Below are 27,401 nucleotides of genomic sequence, written 5' to 3' on the forward strand. Positions count from 1 at the left end.
AGCACGCAAGGATCATTTTCACGTTCAAGTGACACTTCATCGTCGACCTCTCCGGAACTCATGTCGGATAGTTACTGCAGTAATACTAATTGCATATCTACAAGTTACGATAAATCTAACATCCAGCCAACCATGGGTAGAACTTTCACGGCATCCGACATATCCCCAACATCTTGCGGTTCCAGTACATCCGAGCGATGCACCAAAAAGCGAAAATTGCTCTCTAGTACAATCTCCGACTACTCATCTCCTAAAATTATTTCTCCACAAAGACTTCTTCAAGATCGGTTTGACAACCTGGTCGAAATCGAGCGGTCGCAGCTACAGAATCGTGTTCGACTCAATATTCCAGCCCAATTATCTTTGTTTCCGGAGTATAACCAGTTCAATCATTACACTTCGCTGTTTCTATTTTATTATATGACTTGTTCTTGGACCTCTCGTGATGCTAGTGGTGATGGCGTGCAGAGACTATTAATTGAACTTCCCCGAATCATTCTTACACCCTCAGACAGCGCCAGTGTATGTGCTGCGCGAGCACTTGTCTTGTGTCAATTCGGTCGTATTTCTTTGGACCAGAAAGTTAGCAGCCGAAGTAACCCTTACTTTCAAGATGCTCTGCGACATCAAACCGAGCTTCTCAGCGTGCTGACGCGAAGTTCAGCTACGTCAGGAGTTACAGAAGTAGAATCTACCATGAAAAGCAGCGCGATGAGCAATATTTCAGTCCAAAAGGTTGACGATTGTATTGCTTCGGGTATGCTACTAGCATTTTATGTTTTTTTTCGTGGTGATTGCTCTGTTTCTGACTGGGTCGATATTTTATCCGGAGTTCTGTTGATGATGGCGAAACGAGGTCCTGAGGCATTTAGTTCCGGATGGCTCCAAGTCATGCTCAATAGCCTGAGAAGTATATTTTCTCTGTACTCAACCATAGCTCGGAAATCGTCTATGCTTTGCCTTCCCGAATGGAGAAAAAATTTTCTTTGGACTACGCCAGTGGCACCGCTGCATCTGATTACTGATATTATGTTTCAAGTTGGAGAGCTTGAAGAAGAAGTTTCTAATGTATTCGAAAATGCGTTTCCTCCAATAAGTACGCTTGGAGGACTCACTTCATATACCCCGGATGAAGATGAAGGCGAAGTTTCCCCGAGGACTGTGCCATCTGTTAAAGAAGAATATAACTCAGCAGCGGGATGGGCACATCAACGACAACTACACGAACGATTATGTTCGCTGGACCTGAAAATAGACGTTTGCTTTGATATCTACAAAGCAGAAGTTGATGACTACATTGAATGGAATGCTGACGATGGTTTAAAACAGTGCGTCCGCGATAAGTTCACCCATATGCCAATGGTGTACACGCCTTGTTCCAGCTGTACTGATGAGGAGGAATGGATTGAAACTCACTTTTTCAAGCCCGAGCTAAAAAGTCTTACAATGTATGCCTCACGGATGATCTTGACCATATACTATCTGAAAACTTTGGTCACATACATGAAAACTATGACTACTCCGGCATGGCTTCTGACGTACGATCAAGTTCAGTCTTCTGCTGCTGCCTGGGGAAAATCGATTGTCAGACAATGTGTGGAGCGGTGCTGGCATCAAATACGGGTTTATTTGGTTGTACTTGTGCGACTCGGAGCAGACGCATTTACCTTCACAGGAAAACCAGTAATTTTGCCACATATATTCCCGCTCGGTGATCGATATACAGTTCTCCAGGATCCCCTAGAACGCGGATGGATTTGGGATCAGATTCAAGTTCTGAGAGAATTACGAAACGAAGGCTCATTTGCTAAATATGGAGATGCAAGGGCAGACTCAGAGTTGCGAATGTTTAGGTCTCTTCCGACCTGTCGAGAATGTGGTGAACGAGTTCGGCGGATCCCTAGTCAAGGAAGAAAGTCTGGCAGCAGAGGCGTCCATTAAACAACAACGTTTTCATGATAAGATATAATACCATATTTTTACAGAATATACAGGTTTGCTGGATTGGCAAATGGAACTTCATAATAAATGCACAGTCACATTGATTATTACGCTAAACAAACAGTAAATTACGTAAATCCTGAAACGTTCACAAGATCGTCCAGCCGAGGAAGCAGCCGCTCCGATTTCCCCGGATTTATGCCCTCTTGGTTGTACCTCTGACATCAATTTTCGCTTCTCCATACTGTAATAGATCTAATTAATATTTCAACATTTCGATACTAGAAAATATAACTACAATACAGAGGATATCTTCATGTCAAACGATTCGGTTGCTCAAGCAGTTGCAGGAGCAGGTGGAGGAGCTCTTGCGATGGTTGTGACTTATCCGCTGATCACTTTGTCTACAAGAGCGCAGATCGAGCGGAACAAATCACCTAGTTCTCAAAAGTCTGGTCAAAAGCAAACAATTGTGAGTGCTGCATCGCGGATCATTCAGCGCGAAGGTATCGGCGGTCTTTATTCCGGGATTCCAACCGCACTGTTTGGGATCAGTTTGACAAATTTCGTCTATTATTATTTCTATGAAGGAGCCAGGGCCGCGTTTTTACATCGTAATAGGCTAAAGAACACTAGAAAGCCTGGTGATCGTGCTACGAGTGCGTTCAGCAGTGCAAGTATGTCTGCTCTGGAAAGTATGACTGCTGGTGCACTGGCGGGAAGTGTGACTGTGGTTTTAACGAACCCGATCTGGGTCGTCAACACCAGACAAACCGTCGGAACCACCGGATTTACCTCCAAAGATGGTCGGAAACAATCTACGATAGTGTTGGTTCGCCAGATGCTCGTCAATGAAGGTCCTATGGCTTTTTTTGCCGGCGTCATGCCTGCACTCGTTCTAGTTCTCAACCCGGTACTGCAATATACCATTTTCGAGCGACTCCGTGCGATGATTCAGAGTCGTCGGCCCTTAAAGCCTTTGGACTTTTTTGTCCTTGGAGCTATTGGTAAACTCATTGCCACGATAGTCACCTATCCATACATCACCATCAAGGCGCGCATGCAAGTCCAAAAGCGATCAAGCCTGCAGTCGCAGCCATCCGAACAGATCTATTCTTCGACTATCTCTGCTCTGTGGTCGATTATCAAAAATGAGGGTTGGTCGAGTCTGTACGCGGGTATTGAATCGAAAATCGTTCAAAGCGTCTTGACTTCTGCTTTTCTCTTCTATTTCAAAGAACAGCTCGTCGTTGCCTCTGCTACTCTATTGAACTTTATTCGAATCCGGAGAATAAGGTCGCAGGTTCGTGGCTAGATCTAATATTCTCCATTCTTTTGTATATATTTGTGTATAATTTATTGCTTTGCCGCCATAATATTTTCAGGCTGTTACTCAAAAGTTTATAAAATATATAAATATATATATATATATATATATATACGAGTTCGCCGACAGAGGGAAACCGCACATCACAAAGTAAACAGAGTAGAAAGTTTGTAAAAGTAAGATATAAAGAAAAAAGGAAGAAAACAAAAAAGCACAAAAAGCGATGGCATCATGACTAAGAGTTGTAATAAAAAATTAAAAAAGAAATCAGCAGCAGCCACCAGCAGAACCTGGTCGGATGGTCTCGCCTTCGCCAATCTTGACCGATCCCTTGCTTCCAGCAGTAGGAGTGCTTCCCATTCTCTCTTTGATTTGACGAGCCATAGTCAAAAAGGCTTGCTCGACATTTGTAGCGCCTTTGGCAGAAGTTTCCAGAATCGGAATGTTAAGCTTGTCTGCGAACTCTTTAGCATCTTTGAATTCGACAACTCGCTTATCTTCAAGATCGGACTTGTTTCCAACTATCAGCTTATTCACGCCTTCAGTAGCATAGCGATCGATCTCTTGCAACCATTGACTAACGTTATTGAAGCTCTCTTGGTCAGTAACGTCATACACGATAATGATTCCATGTGCACCACGATAATAGGACGCAGTAATAGTCCGGAAACGTTCTTGACCGGCCGTATCCCACTAACAATTTTAGCTTGAGATCAGACTGAATCTGGATTAAGAATACTTACAATTTGGAGCTTGACTGACTTGCCATCAAGTTCGATCGTGCGGATCTTGAAATCAACTCCGATCGTAGAAATATAGGACTCGGTGTACGTATTATCGGCAAAACGTAATAACAGACACGATTTACCAACACCCGAGTTACCAATCAGTAGCAATTTAAACAAATAATCGTATCTAATTGAGTTAGTCACTCGATATTAGAAAGGGACGTAAAAAGTGATCTGATCGATCTTCGCGAGTGGAATCTGACAGATTTGACCAGATGGCTTTATCTGTTTCCATGAAATTTGCCCATCTCGCCATGGTTCAAACAGAACTGAATTCAGCAGATCCATTTTTAAATATGTAATAAAAACAAGTGTAGTACTCTATATAATCCAGTCAGGTCCCGTTCTCTCAGGCGCTCTAGCAGCTCCTACAGCGGTAAAAATACTCAAATACACAACGACTTACCACTCTGGATTCATGTTTCAAGCCTATGCCACTTATTTGTCCTAATATACTGATATCTGATATAATCTTTATGCTATTCTCCGTAATATCCAGCTCCTGACCTGAATTCTTACTCCTCTTTGTATTGGTCTTGGTCTTGCTCCACGCTAGTCTAATAATACCTTAAACACACGACCTAGCAAAAAGTCTGTACCCGTGATTCCACAGCTAATTTCGCAGCTAATTCAGACCCAAATCAGATCCTATTTTAGCACAAAAATTTAAAGCTTTTTCGTAAATTCTGTTTCCAACTTTGCTCCACAATAGCACACTGCTAGTTCTTTCCGCTTGCGGTTGGCTCGCCAAAGGGGAACCACCTCGCCCACAACAGCCTTGTCCCTACAAAAGCCAGGTCTCTGCCCAGCGGGGCTGTCTTGCAACGCAGACAAACCATCAAAACTCGCGGCTGTTATTCCATATACGCCTAGATTTGGCTTACTTAATGTCATTCACAGCTTACACGTCACCATATATTCACGTGATACTCACATGATTTCTCTGACTTTTACATAAGCATAATGCTACTACTGCTTTATACCTTTCGATTACTTTGACTATGAAACTATTAATATTATATAATAATAATTTTGAATATACCTAAAACGCAATAATACAAAGATTTGAAAATAACATAAACCGTTTTGAAACCGAAAATAAAAGTGAAACTTCTTCAAATCATTACATGAATCCAATTATAAAACACGCAGAAGAATCAATGCAAAGTTAAAATAACTTATAAAATATGTACCAGAATTTTTCGTTTGGCTTTTCTTCCCTTTATCCAATCTAAAGCGATATATAAATTTAAAAAACCAACCCAATAATAATACTGTCAATTTAAGCCCTTACACTTAATCAACTTCTTCAACGGTAGGACCATCACTGCCACCAGCACCAGGGAATCCACCAGGAGCTCCACCAGGCGCTCCACCAGGGAATCCACCAGCGGCACCACCGGGAGCACCGCCATCCTGATAGAACTTCATCATAATAGGATTAGCAACACTCTCAAGCTCCTTCTGCTTATCGCCAAACTCTTCAGTGGTGGCAGTCTGGTTAGCATCAAGCCACTCAACAGCCTCATCAATGGCTTTAGTAAGCTTAGATTGATCTTCCTCTCCAAGTTTCTCCTTGACCTTCTCTTCGGAAAGAGTGTTCTTAAGAGAGTAGGCATATGACTCAAGAGCATTCTTAGCAGCAATACGAGAGCTTTCCTTCTCGTCATCCTCCTTGTACTTCTCGGCCTCGGAGACCATGCGCTCAATATCTTCCTTTGACAAACGTCCTTTGTCGTTGGTAATAGTAATCTTGTTGGTCTTACCAGTACCTTTCTCAACTGCAGAGACATTCAAAATACCGTTTGCATCAATATCAAAGGTAACCTCAATCTGAGGAACACCACGAGGAGCAGGAGGAATTCCAGTAAGTTCGAACTTGCCAAGCAAGTTGTTATCTTTGGTACGAGCACGCTCACCTTCGAAGACCTGAATCAAGACACCGGGTTGGTTGTCAGAGTAGGTGGAGAAAACTTCCGATTTCTTCGTAGGAATAGTGGTGTTACGAGGAATAAGCTTAGTCATGACACCACCAGCAGTTTCGATACCAAGTGAAAGAGGAGCAACATCAAGAAGCAAGAGATCCTGAGTCTTGGAAGAGGTATCTCCCGAGAGAATGGCAGCCTGAACAGCAGCACCATAGGCTACAGCCTCGTCAGGATTGATAGATTTGTTAGGCTCCTTGCCATTGAAGAAGTCAGAAACGAGTTTCTGGACCTTAGGGATACGAGTAGAACCACCGACAAGGACGATCTCATCCACACTTGACTTATCGAGCTTAGCATCACGAAGAACTTTCTCGACAGGATCAAGCGTAGATCGGAAAAGATCTTGGCAGAGCTCCTCGAAACGAGCACGAGTAATAGAAGTGTAGAAGTCAATACCTTCAAATAAGGAGTCGATTTCAATAGAGGTCTGAGTAGAAGAAGAAAGTGTACGCTTAGCACGCTCACAAGCAGTTCTCAAACGACGGAGAGCACGCTGGTTGGATGAAAGATCCTTCTTTTGCTTGCGCTTAAACTCAGCAACAAAGTGATTGACAAGGCGGTTATCGAAATCCTCACCACCCAAGTGAGTGTCACCAGCAGTGGCCTTGACCTCGAAAATACCTTCTTCGATGGAGAGAAGGGAAACATCAAAAGTACCACCACCAAGATCGAAGATGAGAACGTTTCGCTCACCCTCGGCCTTCTTATCCAGACCGTATGCAATAGCGGCAGCAGTAGGTTCGTTAATGATACGGAGAACGTTGAGACCAGCAATAAGACCAGCGTCCTTAGTAGCCTGACGCTGAGAGTCGTTGAAGTAAGCAGGGACAGTAATAACGGCGTTTGTTACATTGCCACCAAGGAAACCCTCGGCGGTCTCTTTCATCTTGGTGAGGATCATGGACGAAATTTCTTCAGGTGTGAACACCTTGTCCTCACCCTTGAAGTCAACCTGGATGACGGGTTTGCCAGCACGGTCGATAACTTTGAAAGGGAAATGCTTTATATCACCCTGAACCTCAGCATCTGAAAACTTTCTGCCGATTAGACGCTTAGCATCAAATACAGTATTTGCCGGATTCATGGCAGCCTGATTCTTAGCAGCATCGCCAATGAGACGTTCCGAGTCTGTGAAGGCAACGAACGAAGGGGTTGTTCGGTTACCCTGGTCATTTGCAATAATCTCAACCCGGTCATTTGAGAAGTGGGCGACACAAGAGTATGTAGTACCGAGATCAATTCTAGAAGAGTTAGCAAAGAACACTTTAACATAATGAAAGGAAGAAAACTTACCCAACAGCTTTCGACATTGTAAACTATGATCTGTGTAAATGTGTTGTGTAATTATGTGATTTAATATATCTAATATCCAACTGAATAATCAATTGTCTGATTTGACCTGAGAATCACAGGCGGAATTCTCACTCTATATATATCCCGGTTCCAGTCTAGCACCTTTTCTTTCCAAAAAGTTCTGTTTCCTTCCACTCTCTTCCGCTCTGCCCTACTCCTGAGCCGCATATGCCCCGTCCACCGGCTTCGAGGGGGTTCGAGAAAATCACGTGCTTTGCCAGTGCTAGTTTAGGCTGGAATGAATTTGATGGAGGGCTGTAGAACGAACTAGACATATTTGACACTGCAAAAAGTCCTGGCGTAGAACCAGCCTTATAATGAAATTAATTACATAAATGTCGTACAATAAATCAGTATTTAAATATTAGAATTACATAATGAGTATGTTATGATTACATAATTACATATGAAGTGCATAGTGGTAGAACAGTGGATGTCCCCCTCCGCACTATTCAGTCCATCATGTGCTATCCAAAACTTCCACGGTAATCGGATGATCTTCCTCCCCAACTACGTCAGTATCAAGAGACGACCATAGCATCATTTCTTTTGTTCAACTTCCCTCTAGAGAATTATGCTAAATTATGTGTCAAAATGCAATAAGCCATCTTTACTATACATCTAATATACATACAGAACTGTTAAGCTACACCTGGACAACTGTAGTTAGACTTTCTACACCTTCCTGCCCTACATTCTGCAAATACTTCATGCATGCGTAGAAACATGCCGGTTCAATGATTCCACTATCAACCAAATTTAAACAGTGCTTCCAAAACTCTGTCAGTAATGTCTTTTGGCTTAAAATTAATCGGTTAGTTCGACAGAAACGTAACAGGGAATCACTCAGATGCTTATTCGAGCTCGGCCGTTCCTGGAAGATATGTCTGTCCCAAAGCTTGATAAACTTCTTCTCGTTCTCCGTTACGTCTTCAAAATCGTCGATTGTCTCTTCATGCTTATATACAAGCCAGGATTCGTCAATTTCATCCTCGGATTCAGACATTTCTTCATCTTGTTCCAGTCGCCGCTTACTCTTCGTCGTGTACAGCGGTACTTCACACTCAGGCACTGGGAATATCCGCCGTACCCTCTTAGGCAGCTCTGGAATAGTGTCAACATCATACATATTACTTGCCGGCGTCAAACTCAGTTTCAAATTATCGTCCAGCCCGCGATTCTGAGCAAGGCCAGCAACAACGCGGCCACCTCCGTTCCCTTTGATCTGCGAATCTCCAACAGCACTTGAAATTGTAGGCATTTGCATAGAGAGCAATGAAGCTCCTCTCTGTAGCCAAGTCATATCTCCTCTTAAAAATGACGATAATCGGAATTTCAGTCGTTTGGGCCTCATCCATTGCATCAAACGCATGTCTGGTACCTTGGCTGTCACCCGTTCATAAACAAAGTCCCCTGTCAAACTAATATATACATCCATCAGATGTGGAAAGCGCATATCGACTCGGAATGAAAACAAATCATGACAGGTCACAAAGTGAAAATGTAATCGGTCGCTCGTAACATAATCTCGATTATCACACCACGGACATCCAAATCCAGATAGCGTAAAAGTTTTGAATTTTCCATCTAATGCGAAATGGTAGCGTACTTTAGGTGATTCTGCTGGTAGCACTTCTCGATCTGAGACGGGGGTGACAGAACGAGCAGCTGAGGAAGATTCTCGACGATTAGATTTCCGAATATCGCTCATTCGAGTTCGCTGCCTGCGTGCACCATCTGAATCTTCTTCAGGACTCAATGTTCGTTTGCTTGCAACTTGCTCTTGCACTTTTTTGTCTTCGTGTTCTTCTTCGGCTTTAGTTGTATGTGTCCGATGTACTGATGAGGGTACACTCCATCCCATATCAACCTCCAAACCGATTTCCGAACCTATCTTAGCATCTCTTTCCACACCACCTTTCAAAAATTTTAGGTGAGCAACATAGCCGGCAGGAGGACATTCTAAAGGAGAAAATGTGTAATCCGCATATAAATCTACTCCTGAAGTTTCAGAAACAAGTAGATCCAGTCCAGAATCTGCGTCGTCCATGTCAACAACTAAATCACTATCTGAAGTAGGCGTCAAAGCTCGTAAACTTGTAGAGACAGATAAATTATCATCGTAGCTTGGTATTCCCAGCCGACGTTTTAATGAAGACATTGCGGATGGTACGCCTCGTTGACCGACCGGAGTTGTACCTCGACTTGGACTTGATTTGGAAGGGGAAGCGGCCGACACACTCCTTACGCGACTCTGTCTTTTGGAACCTGATCTCTCATTTGTTGAAGGACTAGCAGAAGAGTTTCGAGACGAGGATCTTGAATGTCCTTTGGGACTCGAAGTTGATGAACTCCTAGGAGAATTGGTCATTGCTTTAGATTGTCGATTAGGCATAGCAATATCGATATTGAATGGCCATGTATTTGCAGAGTGCGAGGAAAGTAATTTCAATGTGATTTTGATATTGTAAAGATAATCGTTGGTTAGAGGTGAAAACAAGGTTATTGAACCTGAATCTGATAGAGTACTAGCTTTGATGTAGAATGGTTCGTCCATCGACAGCCCCGCGACTAATGCCTTTCCGGACTTTCCATCAGGAGATCCTGAAGATTCTGAATTTGCTGAAATAGGAACCAGAGTGCATATTTCGCTAGATTTGAAAAGTAGCTCTTTCCGCTTCGGTGATTCTATTTTAGCTTTAGATATCTGAACATTGCATCTGCAATTTGTTACCCGCAGAGGAGTAGATAGACTGCCTATATGAGCTATGAATAATCAAGTTAGTCAGATTATAAATTAAAAATATTCCTGACCTACAGCGTAAACTTCTAGCAAGTCTGACAATTCCGAGGACCTCAATCTTCAAAACAGGTTGGATAGCGTAGACAGAAAGGTCATTTTTGAGCAAAGCCATAGAATTCTCGCGTTCCATAGCGGCTGTTAGCAAGCACTCACAAACATCGTCGATCAGTATTTTACGTCGTTTGGTAATTCTTCGTCGCTTATGACTTGGCTGAGATGATCCATGACCGCCTTGAGAGGAAGCTACAAGTTGATTCGCTGATTCACTGTATTGTTTTACCACGGAATGATAATGCAAAGAAGAGCGACGACTGTCGAACAAATAATTCAGGTTTCGTTCGAGAAATATAGGTTGTCTGTATCTTTGAATGTAGGTATAAAGTGCTGTATTACCAGCATATTGGTCCATTGGACTGACGCGTCTTTTGGAGTATTTCGCGGTCAATGACCAACACTCTGTCTAGCGAGGAAACTAAAAGTGCACTAGTGGCTCTTACTTTTTCCGTCAAAACGCGCTTTCGTCCACAATTTGTCTATAACTGCTGTTCTCCTAAAGTGTTTGATTTTCGTGGTAACTCCACGAACAGCGAAGCCGGCCCCACTAACAGCTATTCTCAGGGGGTCACGCACATCGCCGCACGTGATTTTAGTATAGAGTTTTTGAGTCCGCTTCCCTACAATAGCTGACTGGAAAATGTTCTGAAATATACGTATCATGGTATGGAATGTACGGTGGCTAGGAGCATCTAAATTGTACCATTACCGCCTGTTTCGTAAGCACGCGACTCTTTAAGTTTTCGATAAATTTTGATATTTTTACATTTGAGTACAGCATACCACAGGCAGGCGTACCAACAACATTGAATAAAGGGATTGATAATTGATATATAAATTCCCTTTCACATGGCTGCTATTGCTGACAATTCCACTGATCCGTCTGTGATTCGAGTTCCAGGTGCGGAACCGCGTCAAATTAAGAAACGGAGTCGTAGATCGAAGCAGGCTGCAACGTCCAATCAAGAACCGAATGATCCTACGCTTTTAGACGCGAAGCTTACGAATGGCGAAGAAAAACTTGATCAGGAAGAAGAAACGATTGTTTTACCCGATAATCTTCTGAAAAATTCTCATATTGAATATGTGCAGAAGTAAGTCGAGAGAAAATTTTGATCCGTGGAGATCTTGAGGCTAATAGAATTAGACGTATCCGTAATTTGCAGAAACGAAAGGTATCAGCTAATTTTTCGACAGATATTTGGAATTAGAATTAATATTTAATAGTTGAAATTGGATAAGTACGAGGAAATCGCTGTTTCCGGTGAGACTGGTCAACTGAATGCAGATCAGTTGGCAGCTTTGCAGTATAAAGATCAAGTTGAATACCCTCTACGAGAACTGGAGGAATTGGTTAAAATTCTCTCTCAGTTTGGAGAGGATCTGAAGTTAGATTTGATAAACGAGTTCAAGAACCAAAATCAGCGAGTTAAACTTGCTGCGGAACGTGCTCGTGAAGAAGCACTGGCAGAGAATCGTGAGACAATCAAAATCCTTGTCCGCTCTCTCCATTATGCAAGTCTAAAAGTTCCTAAAGTTCAAGAGTTTGCAGATATAATTACACGAGGTGAAGATTCTTCTGTGGATGCGGTGCTCAAGTTGGCTGCTGGATCTGAAGATCGTGTATCTTCCGACTCGACAGTTACATTTGCCGAGATTAAAACCTTTGCACTGGGCCCATACGAAGGGGAAGTTACAGCTGAGAACGAGGAAGAGCCCAATATGATCGTTCCTCGACCTATTGACGAAACTACAGAAGTTGAATCGTCGAATGCTGAAGGAGTTGTGCTTGTTGAGGCTGAACTGTCCCCTACGAAAGATGCCACTTCTGTACCTGTGCAAACATTGATCTCCGATATTGCAGCCGACGGAACTGTCATCTCGTCGGAGGAAGGTTTAGTACCACCGTCTGGAACTCTTATTTTGGATGCTGCCAATGTGGCAGGACAAGAGCAAGGAGCACGACCTAATGACACGAATCTTCCAATTTATACGACTTCAGCTGATGGAAATTATACTCCTTCTCCAAACGCTTCAATGCCCGAGCCGGAATTCAATCAGCCCAAAACACGAAATCGGGGCAGAAAACGTACGCTGAATGGAGCAAGCCAGAATCGAAACCAAAGTCAGAATCAAAATCAAAATCAAAATCAAAATCAAAATCAAAATCGAAACTTGAAGCAGGGGTCTTTGAAGTCTGGGACGTCCAATAGCAACCGAAATGGCTATCGTAGAAAACCTCAGCGGCAAAACCAAGGCCAGACAGTTGCGGCAGCTTCATAACTTACGTTCAGCCATTTTTTATATTCCATGCTTTTCGAATACTCAGTATTCTTGCATATGCATATTCAAAAGCTTTTGCTCATTTCAAATTAATATACATTCATCATAACATTATCTTATTGTAATAGGAAGTATACATTGATATACTACACTGAATTTACTCCAAAACTGTAATAATAATAATACTACTGTAGTAATCCAACTTGTCTTACTCATTTCTCAATTCAAAAAGCTCCTCTGTTCATAGAAACAAAAAAAAACACTAATTCCGATTCATTTCAAAATCTTTTCTTGTCGTCCATAATTGCATTGCGACCATCATTTTAATCCATCCGTTCGGCAATTTATAAATCATTCGTTGCGTAATCTTGTTTTTTTAATTTTCTGGGTTTTGGTAGCAGCTTGCTAATTGAATTCATGACATCCAATAAAAGAACCGTAAAATCATATCACTAGTCATAAAAATATAGAATCCCCGAGTTCGTAGTTGTTCGTTAAAAATGTATAGAGATTTGAATACGTTTCAAACCCAAGATATATGTAATTATACAGTACCCAAACAATCGAATAGGAAAAATATTCGCGTAGCGCTCATTCCAATAAGATTTCATTTTGGATATTTAAGTATGGCACTTTGTTTGACGACTGCTGCTGCTGCTGCTGCTGCTGTTGCTGTTGAGCCTGCTGCTGTTGCAGTGGTTGCTGCTGAAGCTGCTCGTTAGCATGTTGCTGACGTGCGGTTAACTGGATGTCAGCCAGTGACAAGCGAGCAAGCAAAGCAGGAACGTCTGGCACAGCTGGCACGTTTGAGGCACGATGTCCTGAACTATAAACACTGCTAATACTGCTCGAACTCGAATTCTGATGCGCGTACATGCCGTGATGAAGTCGTGAACTTGAACGGATATCTGCAAACGATTTCGCATTACGAAGCGTACGCACAGGTGACTTAGGCTTTGACAAAGTACCGTATGGAACTTTGGAAGATTGATAGTCTAGTAGCGCCGACGCAATACCACCGCCTCCTCCCACAGAACAAGCAGAAAGTGGACCATAGAGAGAAGAATTTGGTGGACTTGTGCCTGCAGACGACTGAACACCTCCTGATGTTTGTTGAGGAGAGGAATTAAGAATATTAGAAACAACTGTATGATTCTGATATTTCGGATTGCCTCGCTTATATATAATCACGCGCTCTCCGTCTGCAGATGTAATGTGCCCATTTTGGAAATAGTAAGCAATCGAATGAACAGCTCGACGAAGCGACTGAGGAAGTTTATCGAAGGTAAGCTCCTCCAAGGGATCCTTACGTTCTGTAAAGAACAAAACCTGATCATACATCTTCCGTACGTTCGGATCATTCATGTTCACGTTTAGCTCTAAAATTGATGCCCGTTAGTTCCAAAATGTCCACGTCTAAAAAAATTCAAGGATACACACTCTCATTCATGCCGTTCATACTGTTCTGTACAGGGGCACTAATAGGCGCAGCAAATTGAGCTTGCTCCCGCTCACGCTGCTGTCGGTGCTGTTCTTCAAGTTGACCGCGGCGGAGACGTTTCTGATGCTCAGCTCGATCTCGTTCTTCTTTAGGAAGCATTTTTTTGTACTCAGCACGCAACTTTCTGCCTCCGTATTCGTAGCCGTTTAAGACTGCAATCGCCTTTGCAGTGTCCGTTGTGTTTCGAAAATTAGCAAACGCAAGTCCACGGAAAACGCCATTATCAAAGTGATAATTGAATGCATAGGGAAGCTCAAGACCAAGTTCTTTGAACAGCATATTCATATCATCTACCTGAGCGGCGAAAGGAATATTTTTAATGACAATTGCATTGGGTATATAGTCATCAGAACCAAGTACCATGTTAGGTATCTCAGGCCCAATCGAATGCGAGCCAGCCGATGTCGAAATATAGATACTGTTTTCAGCACTACTCGTCCGAGAAGGCGAAACACTGCCGGGATTCAAATACGACGATTGCTGGTGGTGGTGGCCTCGACGAGACACGATCGGAATCTCTAAATCTGGACGCTGAGGCGATGACTCAGTCCAGTAAGTAGAATTAGCATTAGTTTGTGAAGTCCGATATGTAGCTGCTACTTGAGCAGCAGCAGCAGCCTGCTGGATGCTGTTCCAGATCGGTTGGCCAGTTGGAATCGGAGGTTGTTGAGATTGATCATAATATATTGGCATTCTGTTTACCGACTCCGCCAGATACGAAGGAGAGTCGTATCGTGATAGATCATGCTGCGCAACGAGTCCCGACGCGGGTTGAAACGTATACTGATGATCGTATTCGTAGAGCTGAGGAGGCGGCGGAGGGGCCACGTAAAGTTGTGGTTGAGGAGCAGTCATAGTGGGACTCGATTTTGAATGATTCGTGGTGGAAGACGAGTTATTGATGATGCTACTATTTCGGAAGGTGTCGAAGTGGCGGGAACGCGCTTTTCGCAGCGAAGGCTGACGCGGAGGAGGAGCAGGAACCGAGGAGGTTGAAGACGTGGAAGAGGCAGCCGATGACGAGGCGGATGAGACGGAGGAAGTCGAAGAAGACGAGGTAGTCGACGCGATAGAGATCCCTAGACCGTGACTGGGAACTTTTTTAGCTGGCGCGGAGGTAGAAGTGTCCTGTGACCACAAACTGTCCGGCGAGAGCTGATCAGAGACGTGTTCTGTAGCCGACTGGTTAGAGGCCGCGGCCGGATAGACGTAGGATTGGGCGGATGCGGAGGCAGAAGCCATTATGGATAGAGGAGCAAGAAAAAAAGGCAGATTTCTGGTCGAACTGCAAAAACTAGAAGGAAGAAAAGAAAATAAGAGAAAAAGTGAATGGGAAGGAAGGAGAGAATAGCGAAGTGGTGGTGGTGATAGACGACAACCGTAGAGATGGTCGAGCAGCCCGAACTAGAAGACAATAAACAGTGTTTGGACCCCCGGAGGACTGAGAGTAGCAGAACTACGGGTCGAAGACGCGTTTTGCCAAATAATCGGATTTTGCTGCAGAAATAGTCAAGGTTTCAGCTGAAGTTGGAGATTATTTTCTTTTGCAGTTTTTAATGCAATGTGCTGGCGGTTGCAGCCCGGTCGTGATGGTGGTGGTGCTCTATCTGGCTTGGTCTAGTCTGCACACTACATTCTCAGCGCATGGCCTCTGCCCGACGGTTAAATTTGTCGTTGTAGATTATGATTTATTATCATTGAATAATTAGCTTATTATTAATGATATTAATGTTAATAATGTCAGTATTTTGATCTTACAATAATTGCTATATTTATCATTCATAGCTATTGGAGCACATGAAATACAGCATAGACATGCAATGTAATATACGCGTAAGAGCCCCAGTTTCCGATTTCTGATGTTGATCATTACCGGTACGCGCTAAACTGCACGCGCCTTAAATCAGCCACGCCTTGTTTTCGCTGCCGGTTCTTGTCATCACCATTTCTTACTGTATTTCAGCTGCAGCGTGATGGTAGTTAGTTTCGGTATAGTGATTCTGCGGGTTCGACACATTTGCTCGCTGCACACTGCGCCGCCGTATTAATCTAATAGTCGCTTTACGTTCGTAAAGCCAATATCTCCCCACATCTCGTTCCATTGAGGCCTATTCCGTCGTTTCTCGCTTATCAGGTCATCGTCTGGTTGTCCATTTTTGTTTCAATTGTAGCAGCCGCCCGGCTCACTATATATTTGGTTGGTCTGAATGCCGTCGGGCTCACGACTCTGTTCCTACAAGACTGCATTGCCAGCTAGTCTTACCGAACTCAGTTTTAATCGCATTTTATCTCTTCCACATTAAACAGCTCAATTTTCTCATTTCTCCTGGCTTTCCCAGTTGCTCTTGTAATCCGGCCACATCCAATAAACCGCCTCCCCCTTGCCCTGTTTCGCGTGCAACCGTTTATTGATTCCTTTCCAGTTTGGGCATTCGCGTCACGCGTCACGCGTCGCGCGTCAGCTCGCACTACCAACTCCGTACTAGTGCCAGTGTGTGTTACCCTAGCCGACATCACGGATACTATACGACAGATCGTGTTCAGACAAGAGTGAACAATCTGTTGGCCGTACTAGGCCTTCTTGTGAAAACCATCATAGAGTTTCGAAAGTCGAGACAGCGGACAAGCTTCCTAAACGGCGGCTGGTTCTAGTTCCTCATCTTGCGGCTAGCCGCGAAGAAGTAAACTTATCTAGTACCTGTCGCTGTGCTCTGGTGGTAGGTAGGCATTCGCCGATCTCTCAACTTAGTAGAGGCTGATCGACTCTATCACCAGTATCAAGTGACAGCTTACAGGACATCACTACAGGACATCACTGCTCCAAGCATCTCGCAAAATGTCATTCGGCGATTAAATCTTATTTGGAAATTTAAACGTAGTTCTGAATTTCGTGGCTGATCGCAATCTTTAAGTTTGGCTGGTCAAACTTCTTGTGGGGTCTACCGTTTGACCGTATTCTATCCGTATTCTACTGAAAATATTATTCCATAGTAAGCGCAATTCCTAATATTGTAAAGGGAAAGTGAAATTAGAAATAAAAATAATACATTCACAGCTTTGCACTTGACCGAGAAAGGCTGTTTTTGGACATCCATTCAATCATGGTGTCTTCTGTCTTAGCTCGTACATCAGCCAGATCATGTGTTAGCATATGATATCCTTCTGGAATTTCCACAAAGGTTTTGTTGGTTACCGGTACGTTCTCGACATATTTCTTCGATGCCCGCCAATCATTAATTTGATCTCCTGTTCCATGAATAACCAAAATCGGCTTTTCAATCGTGCCGTCAAGAAAATTCTGCTTCTGCAGCTTAAATCCACTACTTCGGTCAGCACACATTCCACAGACTATAAAAGGACAAAATCTCACCGGTCAAACATTAGTATTAGTTGACCCAAGGTGCCAGTAGCATGGAATAGCTCATGTGTTTTGATTGCTTCTCGAATCGCCTCATCTCTGGTCACAAAGTCGACATTCAATCCGGTATTGTACTGAAACTTGGGTATAATCTTGCCTACACCCTTGAGCAAGTGATACAGCACTGCATTTGGCTGTGTGCTCGGCTACGTATGCATCCATGTTAGAATTCCTATCGTCTGGAACAGCCAGTAGCACTTACGTGGAGCAGAATCAGCGGTGCGAGGGCTATATAACCCGAAAACTTTTCGCGATGTTTTCCCTTGATAGCATAGGTTAATGAGATTCCTCCGCCCTGTATTTAGATTTAGCTATGAGATGGCTCAAAGGTGAAAGATTATGTATAACGCACCATGCTGAATCCGATAAAGAACCAGGGAATGCCATCGTCGAGTTTGGGAAGCACAAACTTTTCAATAATAGCATCGATGTCGTTGTAGATCGCAGCTTCAGTAGTAACTCCCCAGTCGCTTCGCTGCTCAGAAGTGTGGCCTGCGCCTCGTTGATCGAAACTTAGAAATTCAATTCCTAGATTAGCCATATGAGTGAAATAATCATCATAGAGATCTATGCACTCGGCAAATCCTAATGCAAAATTAGTATGCGAAAAAACTCCAGTAGTCTAATAGGACCTACCATGGATGAACAGACATCGAAATCTGACGTCAACTCCGGCGGGTGCAGTCTGATGAAAGATTCAGCATGTGAAGCGAGATCATGAGCGCAGTATACTTACAGCTAGAGTTGTGGAGAATGCTAAACCATTCAATGAAACTTTGTCGTGAGATAGAGTCGCCATTATGCGTCTGGATGAGAGTTGTATCAATGGACAAAGTGGTGGATGAATGGAACACCGATTTGCTGCGATATAGATATATGGATAAGGGCAAAAGGTCTCTCACGTTTCAAAAACTGCTGCGGGCGGATCCTTTCTATCAGCAACGGCTGAGCGGATTCTCAACCTCGGCGGAATGCAAAATTCAAAGATGCACAAGACGTAGCTGAACAATTCTCAGCCGTCAGTTCTTTCTCTCGCAGCGGTCATTCATACTACTACTACTTCTACAGTACAAGGCAATTCTCGCTAAAATCGTTACGATCAAATACGCAGGGTACAGATAGGTCGACTGGAAGTGTCAGCGATAACAAAATTCGGTGGGCGTTAGTAGTTAGAGCGCCAATAGTTAGAGCTCGTAGCTGAGCAGAAACTCATCGCATCGCGCAAATATCGAAACTTCTATTGTCATCTCATCACGCTAGCCAGCTATTGTCAAATTAAATATTGGAGCAGCCAGGCGGAAGTCTCTATAAATTGTGATCTCTTTGGCAGTGAACTAATCGAGGGCCGTTAAGCCGTTTACAGCAGCAGCATGTGATCGCAATGACATAGATGAGGGGTTGTCAATTTGTGCGGAACACAGTGCACAAACTGCGATTATGTAATTTGTAATTACGTAATCTACAATTACGTAAACGTGTTCACGGAAAAGTATCCCAAAAGAAGTAGCGATGCCCGGAAAGTCCGGGGGGGTCTTTGACCGGAGGCAAGGTCCATTAGCGGAAACAGCCGGAGTCGGATTTTGGCTGGTCCAGTCAATCGAAGACTAGCGGGCGGTCTCGTGGTCAAGCACAAGTAATGCGGTTGCTGCTATTGGTCGGCTTGAAGCCACGGCATTGTGCATATACTCCATATACTCATCTTCATCTTACGTTTGAGTTCAGACGTTGACAGACTGCCGCTCTTTTCCTGACAAATTGTCCAGTCTGCCAAATTATTCAGGTATAGGGCATTTCGGTCGGCTGGCTGGCCTGTTGGCTTGCTGGTACACTGGCGACATCGGCGCTTCTGTTGGTTCTGGCGGGCGACGTGGACGCTGGCAGACACTGGCAGTCACTCGGCTCTTAGATCTTAGCACCAAACGTAAGATGCTCGCTCACCAGACCCTACCACGCACCTCATTAGCGGACCGCCAGCTCACTCGACTGTCCCAAAGAAACTCTACGACCCTCGACCCTCGACCCGCAACCCTGTCTCGCACACCCTGACTCGCACGCACATCGCCAGACCATCTGCTGTTCCCGTCTCTTGCCACCCGTTTTAGCCCGCTCCCATCGTTCGCTCTAATTAAACTCATCCTCCGTCCGCCCATTACTAATTCACTGCTGCCAGTGTTCGGCGCCCGATACGCCGCAGCATCTAGTCTTTATTCTGGGCACTCGCAACCGCTGTCATCCTCAGTTGCGCACCCGCAGATCAGTCCCCACATCTGCGATAACACGGCGCTCCCGCAATATCTGTGTCTCTACAAACGCTCTGCAGGTCCGCAGCCCGCGTCCTGTGCCCCTCACGACCAACGCAAACACACCGCCGCCTTCGCTCGTGTCCGCTTTCGCTCATCGCACTCGCATGCTCCCACACTGATTGACCGACTGACTGACTCTTAGTTTTTTTTATTTATTTATTTTCTGCGTTCTACCACGCAGGTTGCTTCCCCTCCTCCCCGCTCGCTCTCTCACTCTCTCGCTCTCGCTCTCCCTTCTCTCTTCCCTTTCTTTCCTTCCTGCTTCTTTTCCTTTCTTCCTTCTCTCTTCAGTCAGCCCTCTCTTCGCATCTGCAAACCAGAAAATCTTCGCCAATTAATATACTTCCCTTCTTCTCCGATAACATCCAAAAAAGGCTCTGTCTAATTGCACCTCGGTCGGTCTCTCTGTTGCGGTATGTTCTGCTTCTCCCACCTATGCCAAATTTTTTTTCTTCCATCTTTCGCAGCTTAAAAAATTTATTCGCACCCTACCACTGCATCTGCACCGTTTTCAAGAAAAAAAAAAATCCCTGCTCTACTTCAAAGTCTGCAAATTGTCTTTATCTCTCAAAACTCCTTTTCCATAAAATCAAATCTTCTTCTAAATCCAGTCCTCTAACTCATCTTCTGCAGATAATGGGAAATGGAGTGACCCTCTCTTTTGCGGACGATAACGCTCCTGCTGTCCCCGATTACACTCCCTCGGCTTATCCTTACTCCGACATCGCCGATCCTTCTAATAAGTCATGGGCCGGCGCTCTCCCCAAGAAGCAGGGTCTTTACGATCCCGACTTTGAGAAGGATGCCTGCGGTGTCGGCTTTGTTTGCAACATCAAGGGCGTCACTTCCCACAAAATTGTTTCCGATGGTGAGTCACTCCAATTCTCTATCTAATCACACTTGTTGCTAATGCTCCTTAAGCAAAGTCATTGCTTTGCAATATGACCCATCGTGGTGCCGTAGGCGCCGACGCTCGTGACGGTGATGGTGCCGGTGTTATGACTTCCATCCCTCACAACTTTTTCGTCAAGGAATTCGAGGTTCCTTCTGGCTACAAGCTCCCTGACCAAGGCATGTACGCTACCGGTAACCTCTTTTTCAAGTCGGATCCAGATGTCCTTGCCGAATCTCGTACCATCTTTGAAAATATTGCGACCGAGCTTGGCCTCCGTGTTCTAGGCTGGCGTGCTGTTCCCCGAGACTCCTCCATTCTCGGCCCTGCTGCTTTGTCACGAGAGCCTCTTATTCTCCAGCCCTTCGTCGTCCTAACCTCTCACTATGGCTTAGAGTCCACGGCTCCCGAGAAGCCTGCTGCATCGTTCGACACAAAGCTTTTTGAGCGTCAGCTCTACGTGCTTCGCAAGCGCGCTACTCATACCATCGGCCTTCACAATTGGTTCTACATTTGCTCATTGTCAAACAAAAACATTGTTTACAAGGGTCAGCTCGTACCTGTCCAGGTCTACAATTACTATCATGATCTCCAAAATGTTGAATACGAGGCACACTTCTGTTTAGTCCACTCCCGTTTCTCCACAAACACCTTCCCATCTTGGGATCGTGCCCAACCTCTCCGATGGGCCGCTCACAATGGTGAAATTAATACACTCCGTGGTAACAAAAATTGGATGCGTGCTCGTGAGGGTCTCATGCGCTCAGACCTGTTTGGTGATGAACTTGAGCAAATGTACCCTATTATTGAGGAGGGTGGTTCGGATTCCGCTGCGTTTGATAATGTTCTCGAGCTTCTCACTATCAACGGTGTTCTTTCTCTCCCTGAAGCTGTTATGTTGATGGTTCCCGAGGCTTGGCAAACTAATCCTGATATGGACCCCAAGAAGGCTGCTTTTTACGAATGGGCTGCATGTTTGATGGAACCGTGGGACGGTCCCGCTCTGTTCACTTTCGCTGATGGAAGATATTGTGGTGCTAACCTTGATCGTAATGGTCTTCGTCCTTGTCGATTCTACGTCACTGATGATGATCGTATGATTTGTGCTTCAGAGGTTGGTACGATCATTGTTGAGTCTCAGAAGATTGTTCAAAAGGGTCGCCTCCAGCCCGGTCGTATGCTTCTTGTTGATACTCTGGAGGGAAAGATTGTCGATGACAAGGAGCTTAAAAATCGCATTTCAAACCGATTCGATTTCAGAAGCTGGCTTCAAGCTAATTTGCTTACTGTCGATTCCATTTCTGAAAAGGTTGTCAGCCAAGGCGTCAATCTTGCTCCAACTGTAAATTATGATGTCAAGGTTCAGGCTGATCCCCGTCTTCTTGCCAATGGTTTTACCTTTGAGCAAGTTTCACTTCTTCTGGGTCCTATGGCTACTGATTCAAAGGAAGCTCTTGGTTCAATGGGTAATGATGGTCCTCTTGCATGCTTGGCACAGGCTCCTCGTCTCATGTACGACTATTTCCGCCAGCTTTTCGCCCAAGTCACCAATCCTCCTATTGATCCCATTCGTGAGGCAATCGTTATGTCCCTTGACTGTTATGTCGGTCCTCAGGGTAATGTACTCGAGATGAAGGCTCAGCAATGTAATCGGTTGCTTCTCAAGTCTCCAATCTTGTCTCTTGAACAGATGACTGCTATCAAAAATATTTCTTCTGCATATAGTTCATGGTCTGTCGGTACTATTGATATCACATTCGATCGTGCGGAAGGACTTCTTGGTTACGAACGAGCTGTTGATCGCATCTGCAAGGAAGCTGTCGATCTCATCAATGCTAATCACAAGATTATTTTGCTTTCCGATCGTGCTGCTGGAGAGTCGCGTATTGCCCTTTCGGGCCTAATCGCATGTGGTGCTGTTCACCATCACTTGGTGCGCTCTAAGCTCCGTTCTACAGTCGCTCTTTTTGTTGAAAGTGCTGAGGCTCGTGAAGTCCATCATCTTTGTGTTCTGCTTGGTTATGGTGCTGATGCTATTATTCCTTATTTGGCTATGGAAACTTTACTCAAGATGAACAGTGAGGGACTTCTTCGAAAAGAGCTCACTGACGATGAGGTTATTCACAATTACATTCATTCCGCTGATAACGGTATTCTCAAGGTTATGTCCAAAATGGGTATCTCAACTCTTCAGTCTTATAAAGGTGCTCAAATTTTCGAAGCTTTGGGCGTAGACAACTCTGTTGTTGACAAATGCTTCGCTGGTACTGCTACTCGTATCAAAGGTATCACTTTCGAGTATATTGCTCAAGATGCATTTGCTTTGCATGAGCGCGGTTATCCTTCACGTGAGACTATCCACCCTGAAGGTTTGCCCGAATCTGGTGAATACCATTATCGTGATGGTGGTGATGCTCATATTAATGATCCTACATCGATTGCAAATATTCAAGATGCCGTCCGTACGAAGAACGATAAGTCGTATGAGGCTTATTCCAAGGCGGAATACGAGCAGATTAAGAATTGTACACTTCGTGGAATGCTCGATTTTGATTTTGAAAATTCGACTGCTGTTCCTCTCGATCAAGTTGAGCCATGGACGGAGATTGTTCGAAGATTCGTTACCGGTGCGATGTCATATGGTTCGATTTCCATGGAAGCTCACTCTACTCTTGCGTTGGCTATGAACAGACTAGGCGGAAAGTCTAATACCGGTGAGGGTGGTGAAGATGCTGAACGTAGTCAGCGATTGCCAAACGGTGATACGATGCGTTCTGCTATCAAGCAAGTTGCATCTGGTCGCTTTGGTGTTACTTCATACTATTTGGCTGACGCGGATGAACTTCAGATCAAAATGGCTCAAGGTGCTAAGCCTGGTGAAGGTGGTGAACTTCCTGGTTACAAGGTTTCAGATAACATTGCGAAGACTCGTCATTCCACCCCCGGTGTTGGTTTGATTTCTCCCCCTCCTCATCACGATATTTATTCTATTGAAGATCTCAAACAGCTCATCTACGATTTGAAGTGTTCAAATCCTCGTGCTCGTGTATCTGTCAAACTTGTATCAGAAGTTGGCGTAGGAATTGTTGCTTCTGGTGTAGCGAAAGCGAAAGCTGATCATATCTTGATTTCTGGTCATGATGGTGGTACAGGTGCCGCCCGATGGACTGGTATCAAATATGCTGGTCTTCCGTGGGAGCTTGGTCTCGCTGAATCTCATCAGACCCTTGTTCTTAATGACCTGCGTGGCCGCGTTGTTGTCCAGACTGATGGTCAATTGCGTACTGGTCGTGATATTGCAATTGCTTGCTTGCTTGGTGCTGAGGAGTGGGGTTTCGCAACTACACCCTTGATTGCTATGGGATGCATAATGATGCGTAAATGTCATCTGAACACTTGCCCAGTCGGTATCGCTACCCAGGATCCCCATCTGCGCAAGAAGTTTGTCGGCACTCCTGAACACGTTATCAACTTCTTTTACTACATTTCCAATGAGCTTCGTGGAATCATGGCTAAGCTGGGTTTCCGCACCATTGATGAAATGGTTGGTCGTGCTGAAAAGTTGAAGATTCGTGAAGATCTCCGAAACACCAAGACTATGAACATTGATCTTTCGCCTTTGCTCACTCCGGCGCATGCTCTTCGTCCGGGTGTTGCTACTCGCAATGTTCGCAAGCAGGATCATCATCTTTACGACCGACTTGATAACAAGCTCATCGACGAAGCTGAAATCACTCTTGAGAAGGGTTTGCCATCTAATGTTGAGTGCGAGATCATTAATACAGATCGTGCTCTTGGTGCTACTCTGTCCTACCGTGTTTCACGAGCGTTTGGTGAGCAAGGTCTTCCAACTGACACTATCCATGTCAATGTTAAGGGCTCTGCTGGACAGTCATTCGGCGCTTTCTTAGCTCCTGGTATCACTCTTGAGCTTGAAGGTGATGCTAATGATTATGTTGGCAAGTGCTTGTCTGGTGGTCGTTTGATCATCTATCCCCCCAAAGACTCGGTCTTTAAGGCGGAAGAAAACATTTTGATTGGTAATGTCTGCTTGTACGGTGCTACCCTTGGTCACTGTTTCTTCCGCGGTGTTGCGGCCGAACGTTTTGCTGTTCGTAACTCTGGCGCTGTTGCAGTTGTTGAAGGCTGTGGTGATCATGGCTGCGAGTACATGACTGGTGGTCGTGTTGTTATCCTTGGTCCTACTGGTCGCAATTTTGCTGCCGGTATGTCTGGAGGTATTGCCTACGTTCTTGATATGGCTCAAGAATTCCAGGACAAGGTTAACATGGAGTTGGTTGAGCTTTCGGGGGTTACTGATCCTGCTGAAGTTGCCTTTTTGCGTGGATTGATCGAGGATCACCGACACTTCACTGAGTCGACCATTGCCGATAGAATTTTGAATGACTTCAACAGATTCCTTCCTAGATTTGTTAAGGTAAGTTTTTAGTATGACTCGTTTATTGGGTCTGGGGTATGCTAACAGCCAAATTAGGTTCTTCCGTTGGATTATAAGGCTGTATTGGAAGCCGAGGCTCAGAAGAAGGCTGAGGCCAAGAAGTTGATAGATCCTATGACAGCGCTTGGTCTTTCTCGCAATCCCACTCCTACTCCTGAAATTTCTGCTGAGAACGGCGTTCTGCCCATTAAGGTTGATGAAATCAAGAAGGAGGAGCCCAAGCTTCAAGATTTGGAAGACTCGATTCTGGATGTGTCTTCGGAAACTCGCAATTCGAACAAGATTGTGAAGCTTGATAAGACTAAAGGTTTTATGAAGTACAAGCGACGTGCAGAAAAGTACAGAAATCCTAAAACTCGTGTTAAGGATTGGGCTGAACTCTCCACCCGTCTTACTAAGGAAGAGCTGCAGTTCCAGACTGCTCGTTGTATGGACTGTGGTGTTCCATTCTGTCAGAGTGATACGGGATGTCCTATTTCCAATATTATTCCTAAGTGGAATGAATTGGTCTTTAAAGATCAATGGAAAGATGCTCTCAACCGTCTTTTGATGACAAATAACTTCCCTGAGTTCACAGGTCGTGTTTGCCCTGCTCCTTGTGAGGGAGCGTGTGTCTTGGGTATTAATGAGGATCCTGTTGGCATTAAGTCTGTTGAAGCCGCCATTATTGATCATGGTTTTGAGATGGGCTGGATTCAGCCTCATATTCCTCATCACCGTACTGGCAAGTCTGTTGCTATCATTGGATCTGGTCCTTCTGGATTGGCTTGCGCTGATCAGTTGAACAGAGCTGGTCATTCGGTCACTATTTATGAACGTGCCGATCGTGCTGGTGGTTTGTTGATGTACGGTATTCCTAATATGAAGCTGGATAAGAAGATTGTTAAGCGTCGTACGGATTTGCTTGCAGCTGAAGGTATTAAATTTGTTACTGGATGCACTGTTGGTCAAGATATTACTGTTTCGAAACTTCGTGAGGACAACGATGCTGTTGTTCTTTGCGCTGGATCGACGACTCCTCGAGATTTGAATATTCCCAACCGTAACTTGAATAATATCATGTTTGCTATGCAGCTTCTTGCTATGAATACTAAGGGTTTGTTGGACGGAAATATGGATCATGTTGAGGAGATGATTAGAGGCAAGAACGTTGTTGTTGTTGGTGGTGGTGATACTGGTAACGATTGTATTGGTACCTCTGTTCGTCATGGAGCGAAGTCAGTGGTGAATTTCGAATTGCTTCCCCAGCCTCCTGCTACGCGTGGTCCTGACAACCCATGGCCCCAATGGCCAAGAATTTTCCGTATTGATTACGGTCACTCTGAGGTTACTGCCCATTATGGCAAGGATCCTCGTGAATACTGCATTATGTCCAAGGAGTTTGTTTCGGATGGAAACGGCAATGTTAAGGTCAGTTTAGAATATGATTGCACTTTGAGCAGGTTACTAATAATTTGTGAACAGGGTATTAACACTGTTCGGGTTGAGTGGAAACGTACAGAGTCTGGTGGCTGGCAAATGTCGCAAGTTCCTGGCTCTGAACAATTTTTCCCCGCTGATCTTGTCTTGCTTTCTATGGGTTTCGTTGGTCCCGAAGCTCAGAATTTGGAAGTCAAGCGTGATCCTCGTGGAACTATTGAGACAATTAAGGGAGCTCGATCGATTTACCAAGTTGACGACGGATTGTTTGCTGCCGGAGATTGCCGACGTGGTCAGTCGCTTATTGTTTGGGGTATTCAAGAAGGACGTCAAAGTGCGCGTGCAGTAGATGAATATTTGATGAATTCTACTCATTTGCCCGCTAATGGTTCGATTGAGAAGAGAGACTATTTGCTATTGGAATCGTTAGAGAAGCCGAAGGAGAACGGTGAGACTACTTCCAATGGTACAGTCGAAGTTTCTGCTTAAAAAATTAAAGATTGTTTCATCGGCATATCTTTTAAAAGGTGAAAGAAGGGAGGGAACAGTATATACATTTCTTTTTTTTTTTGAATCCATATTCGTAACTCATTTTATTCGATTTGTTTCTTTCTGTTTTCTGTTTTGTTCGTTTGTTAGTTTGTCTGAAATCTGTTTTGTGCAAATTTGATAAAAATTGTCATTGTATTTACATTAATTTGTTTTGTCATGAGTTTATTTTGGAATGATTATTTATTATGAAGAACATGAAGATAAACTAGAATTTGAATTTAATCATGGGTGATGAAATATGAGAGTGCGTAGGCCTGGCCTGGCTCACGTGATTAGGAGTCGGGGACGATAATGAAGACTGCGCTTGCAGGTGCTAAAAA

At 44.3% G+C, this 27,401-nt stretch overlaps 9 protein-coding genes across 9 annotated transcripts; 4 read left to right on the forward strand and 5 right to left on the reverse strand.

Moving 5' to 3' along the window:
• Positions 1-132: 132 nt before the first annotated feature.
• Positions 133-1,941, forward strand: V1516DRAFT_688088 (uncharacterized protein; the record flags this gene model as incomplete). Its single annotated transcript, XM_066923769.1, has 1 exon — positions 133-1,941. The coding sequence occupies one exon, from the start codon at positions 133-135 to the stop codon at positions 1,939-1,941; it is 1,809 nt and encodes a 602-aa protein (XP_066774787.1).
• Positions 1,942-2,144: 203 nt separating this feature from the next.
• Positions 2,145-3,325, forward strand: V1516DRAFT_682453 (mitochondrial carrier domain-containing protein). Its single transcript, XM_066923420.1, has one exon. The coding sequence runs from the start codon at positions 2,258-2,260 to the stop codon at positions 3,254-3,256; it is 999 nt and encodes a 332-aa protein (XP_066774788.1). The 5' UTR covers positions 2,145-2,257; the 3' UTR covers positions 3,257-3,325.
• On the reverse strand, positions 3,267-4,894 carry V1516DRAFT_682455 (ras-domain-containing protein). Its single transcript, XM_066923421.1, has 3 exons — positions 4,466-4,894; positions 4,012-4,183; positions 3,267-3,961 (listed from the first exon to the last, which is right to left on the reverse strand). Exons 1-3 carry the CDS (start codon positions 4,474-4,476, stop codon positions 3,536-3,538), a joined length of 609 nt encoding a protein of 202 aa, XP_066774789.1. The 5' UTR covers positions 4,477-4,894; the 3' UTR covers positions 3,267-3,535.
• Positions 4,895-5,026: 132 nt separating this feature from the next.
• V1516DRAFT_709140 (heat shock protein 70 family) lies at positions 5,027-7,430 on the reverse strand. Its single transcript, XM_066924216.1, has 2 exons — positions 7,338-7,430; positions 5,027-7,285 (listed from the first exon to the last, which is right to left on the reverse strand). Exons 1-2 carry the CDS (start codon positions 7,352-7,354, stop codon positions 5,353-5,355), a joined length of 1,950 nt encoding a protein of 649 aa, XP_066774790.1. The 5' UTR covers positions 7,355-7,430; the 3' UTR covers positions 5,027-5,352.
• A 268-nt stretch (positions 7,431-7,698) lies between these two features.
• Positions 7,699-10,770, reverse strand: V1516DRAFT_133817 (uncharacterized protein). Its single transcript, XM_066918637.1, has 2 exons — positions 10,216-10,770; positions 7,699-10,163 (listed from the first exon to the last, which is right to left on the reverse strand). The coding sequence occupies exons 1-2, from the start codon at positions 10,607-10,609 to the stop codon at positions 8,044-8,046; spliced, it is 2,514 nt and encodes an 837-aa protein (XP_066774791.1). The 5' UTR covers positions 10,610-10,770; the 3' UTR covers positions 7,699-8,043.
• A 167-nt stretch (positions 10,771-10,937) lies between these two features.
• On the forward strand, positions 10,938-12,651 carry V1516DRAFT_714453 (uncharacterized protein). The gene is made up of 3 exons (XM_066924335.1): positions 10,938-11,348; positions 11,402-11,429; positions 11,482-12,651. The coding sequence occupies exons 1-3, from the start codon at positions 11,104-11,106 to the stop codon at positions 12,535-12,537; spliced, it is 1,329 nt and encodes a 442-aa protein (XP_066774792.1). The 5' UTR covers positions 10,938-11,103; the 3' UTR covers positions 12,538-12,651.
• Positions 12,652-13,305: 654 nt separating this feature from the next.
• V1516DRAFT_617083 (uncharacterized protein) lies at positions 13,306-15,070 on the reverse strand (the record flags this gene model as incomplete). Its single annotated transcript, XM_066919352.1, has 3 exons — positions 13,306-13,914; positions 14,009-14,518; positions 14,639-15,070. Coding segments are annotated over 3 exons (1,551 nt in total), but the record flags the coding sequence as incomplete, so codon positions are not given.
• A 1,977-nt stretch (positions 15,071-17,047) lies between these two features.
• On the reverse strand, positions 17,048-18,714 carry V1516DRAFT_682478 (Alpha/Beta hydrolase protein). Its single transcript, XM_066923422.1, has 6 exons — positions 18,193-18,714; positions 18,093-18,141; positions 17,809-18,041; positions 17,659-17,751; positions 17,409-17,602; positions 17,048-17,358 (listed from the first exon to the last, which is right to left on the reverse strand). Exons 1-6 carry the CDS (start codon positions 18,253-18,255, stop codon positions 17,088-17,090), a joined length of 903 nt encoding a protein of 300 aa, XP_066774794.1. The 5' UTR covers positions 18,256-18,714; the 3' UTR covers positions 17,048-17,087.
• Positions 18,715-19,962: 1,248 nt separating this feature from the next.
• Positions 19,963-27,283, forward strand: V1516DRAFT_643968 (uncharacterized protein). Its single transcript, XM_066920140.1, has 5 exons — positions 19,963-20,172; positions 20,393-20,627; positions 20,681-25,089; positions 25,147-26,520; positions 26,575-27,283. The coding sequence occupies exons 2-5, from the start codon at positions 20,396-20,398 to the stop codon at positions 27,016-27,018; spliced, it is 6,459 nt and encodes a 2,152-aa protein (XP_066774795.1). The 5' UTR covers positions 19,963-20,172; positions 20,393-20,395; the 3' UTR covers positions 27,019-27,283.
• The last annotated feature ends 118 nt before the right edge of the window (positions 27,284-27,401 follow it).

Source organism: Lipomyces oligophaga (genome assembly GCF_038497815.1).
Source record: "Lipomyces oligophaga strain CBS 7107 unplaced genomic scaffold V1516scaffold_12, whole genome shotgun sequence".
Taxonomy (NCBI): domain Eukaryota; kingdom Fungi; phylum Ascomycota; class Lipomycetes; order Lipomycetales; family Lipomycetaceae; genus Lipomyces; species [Lipomyces] oligophaga.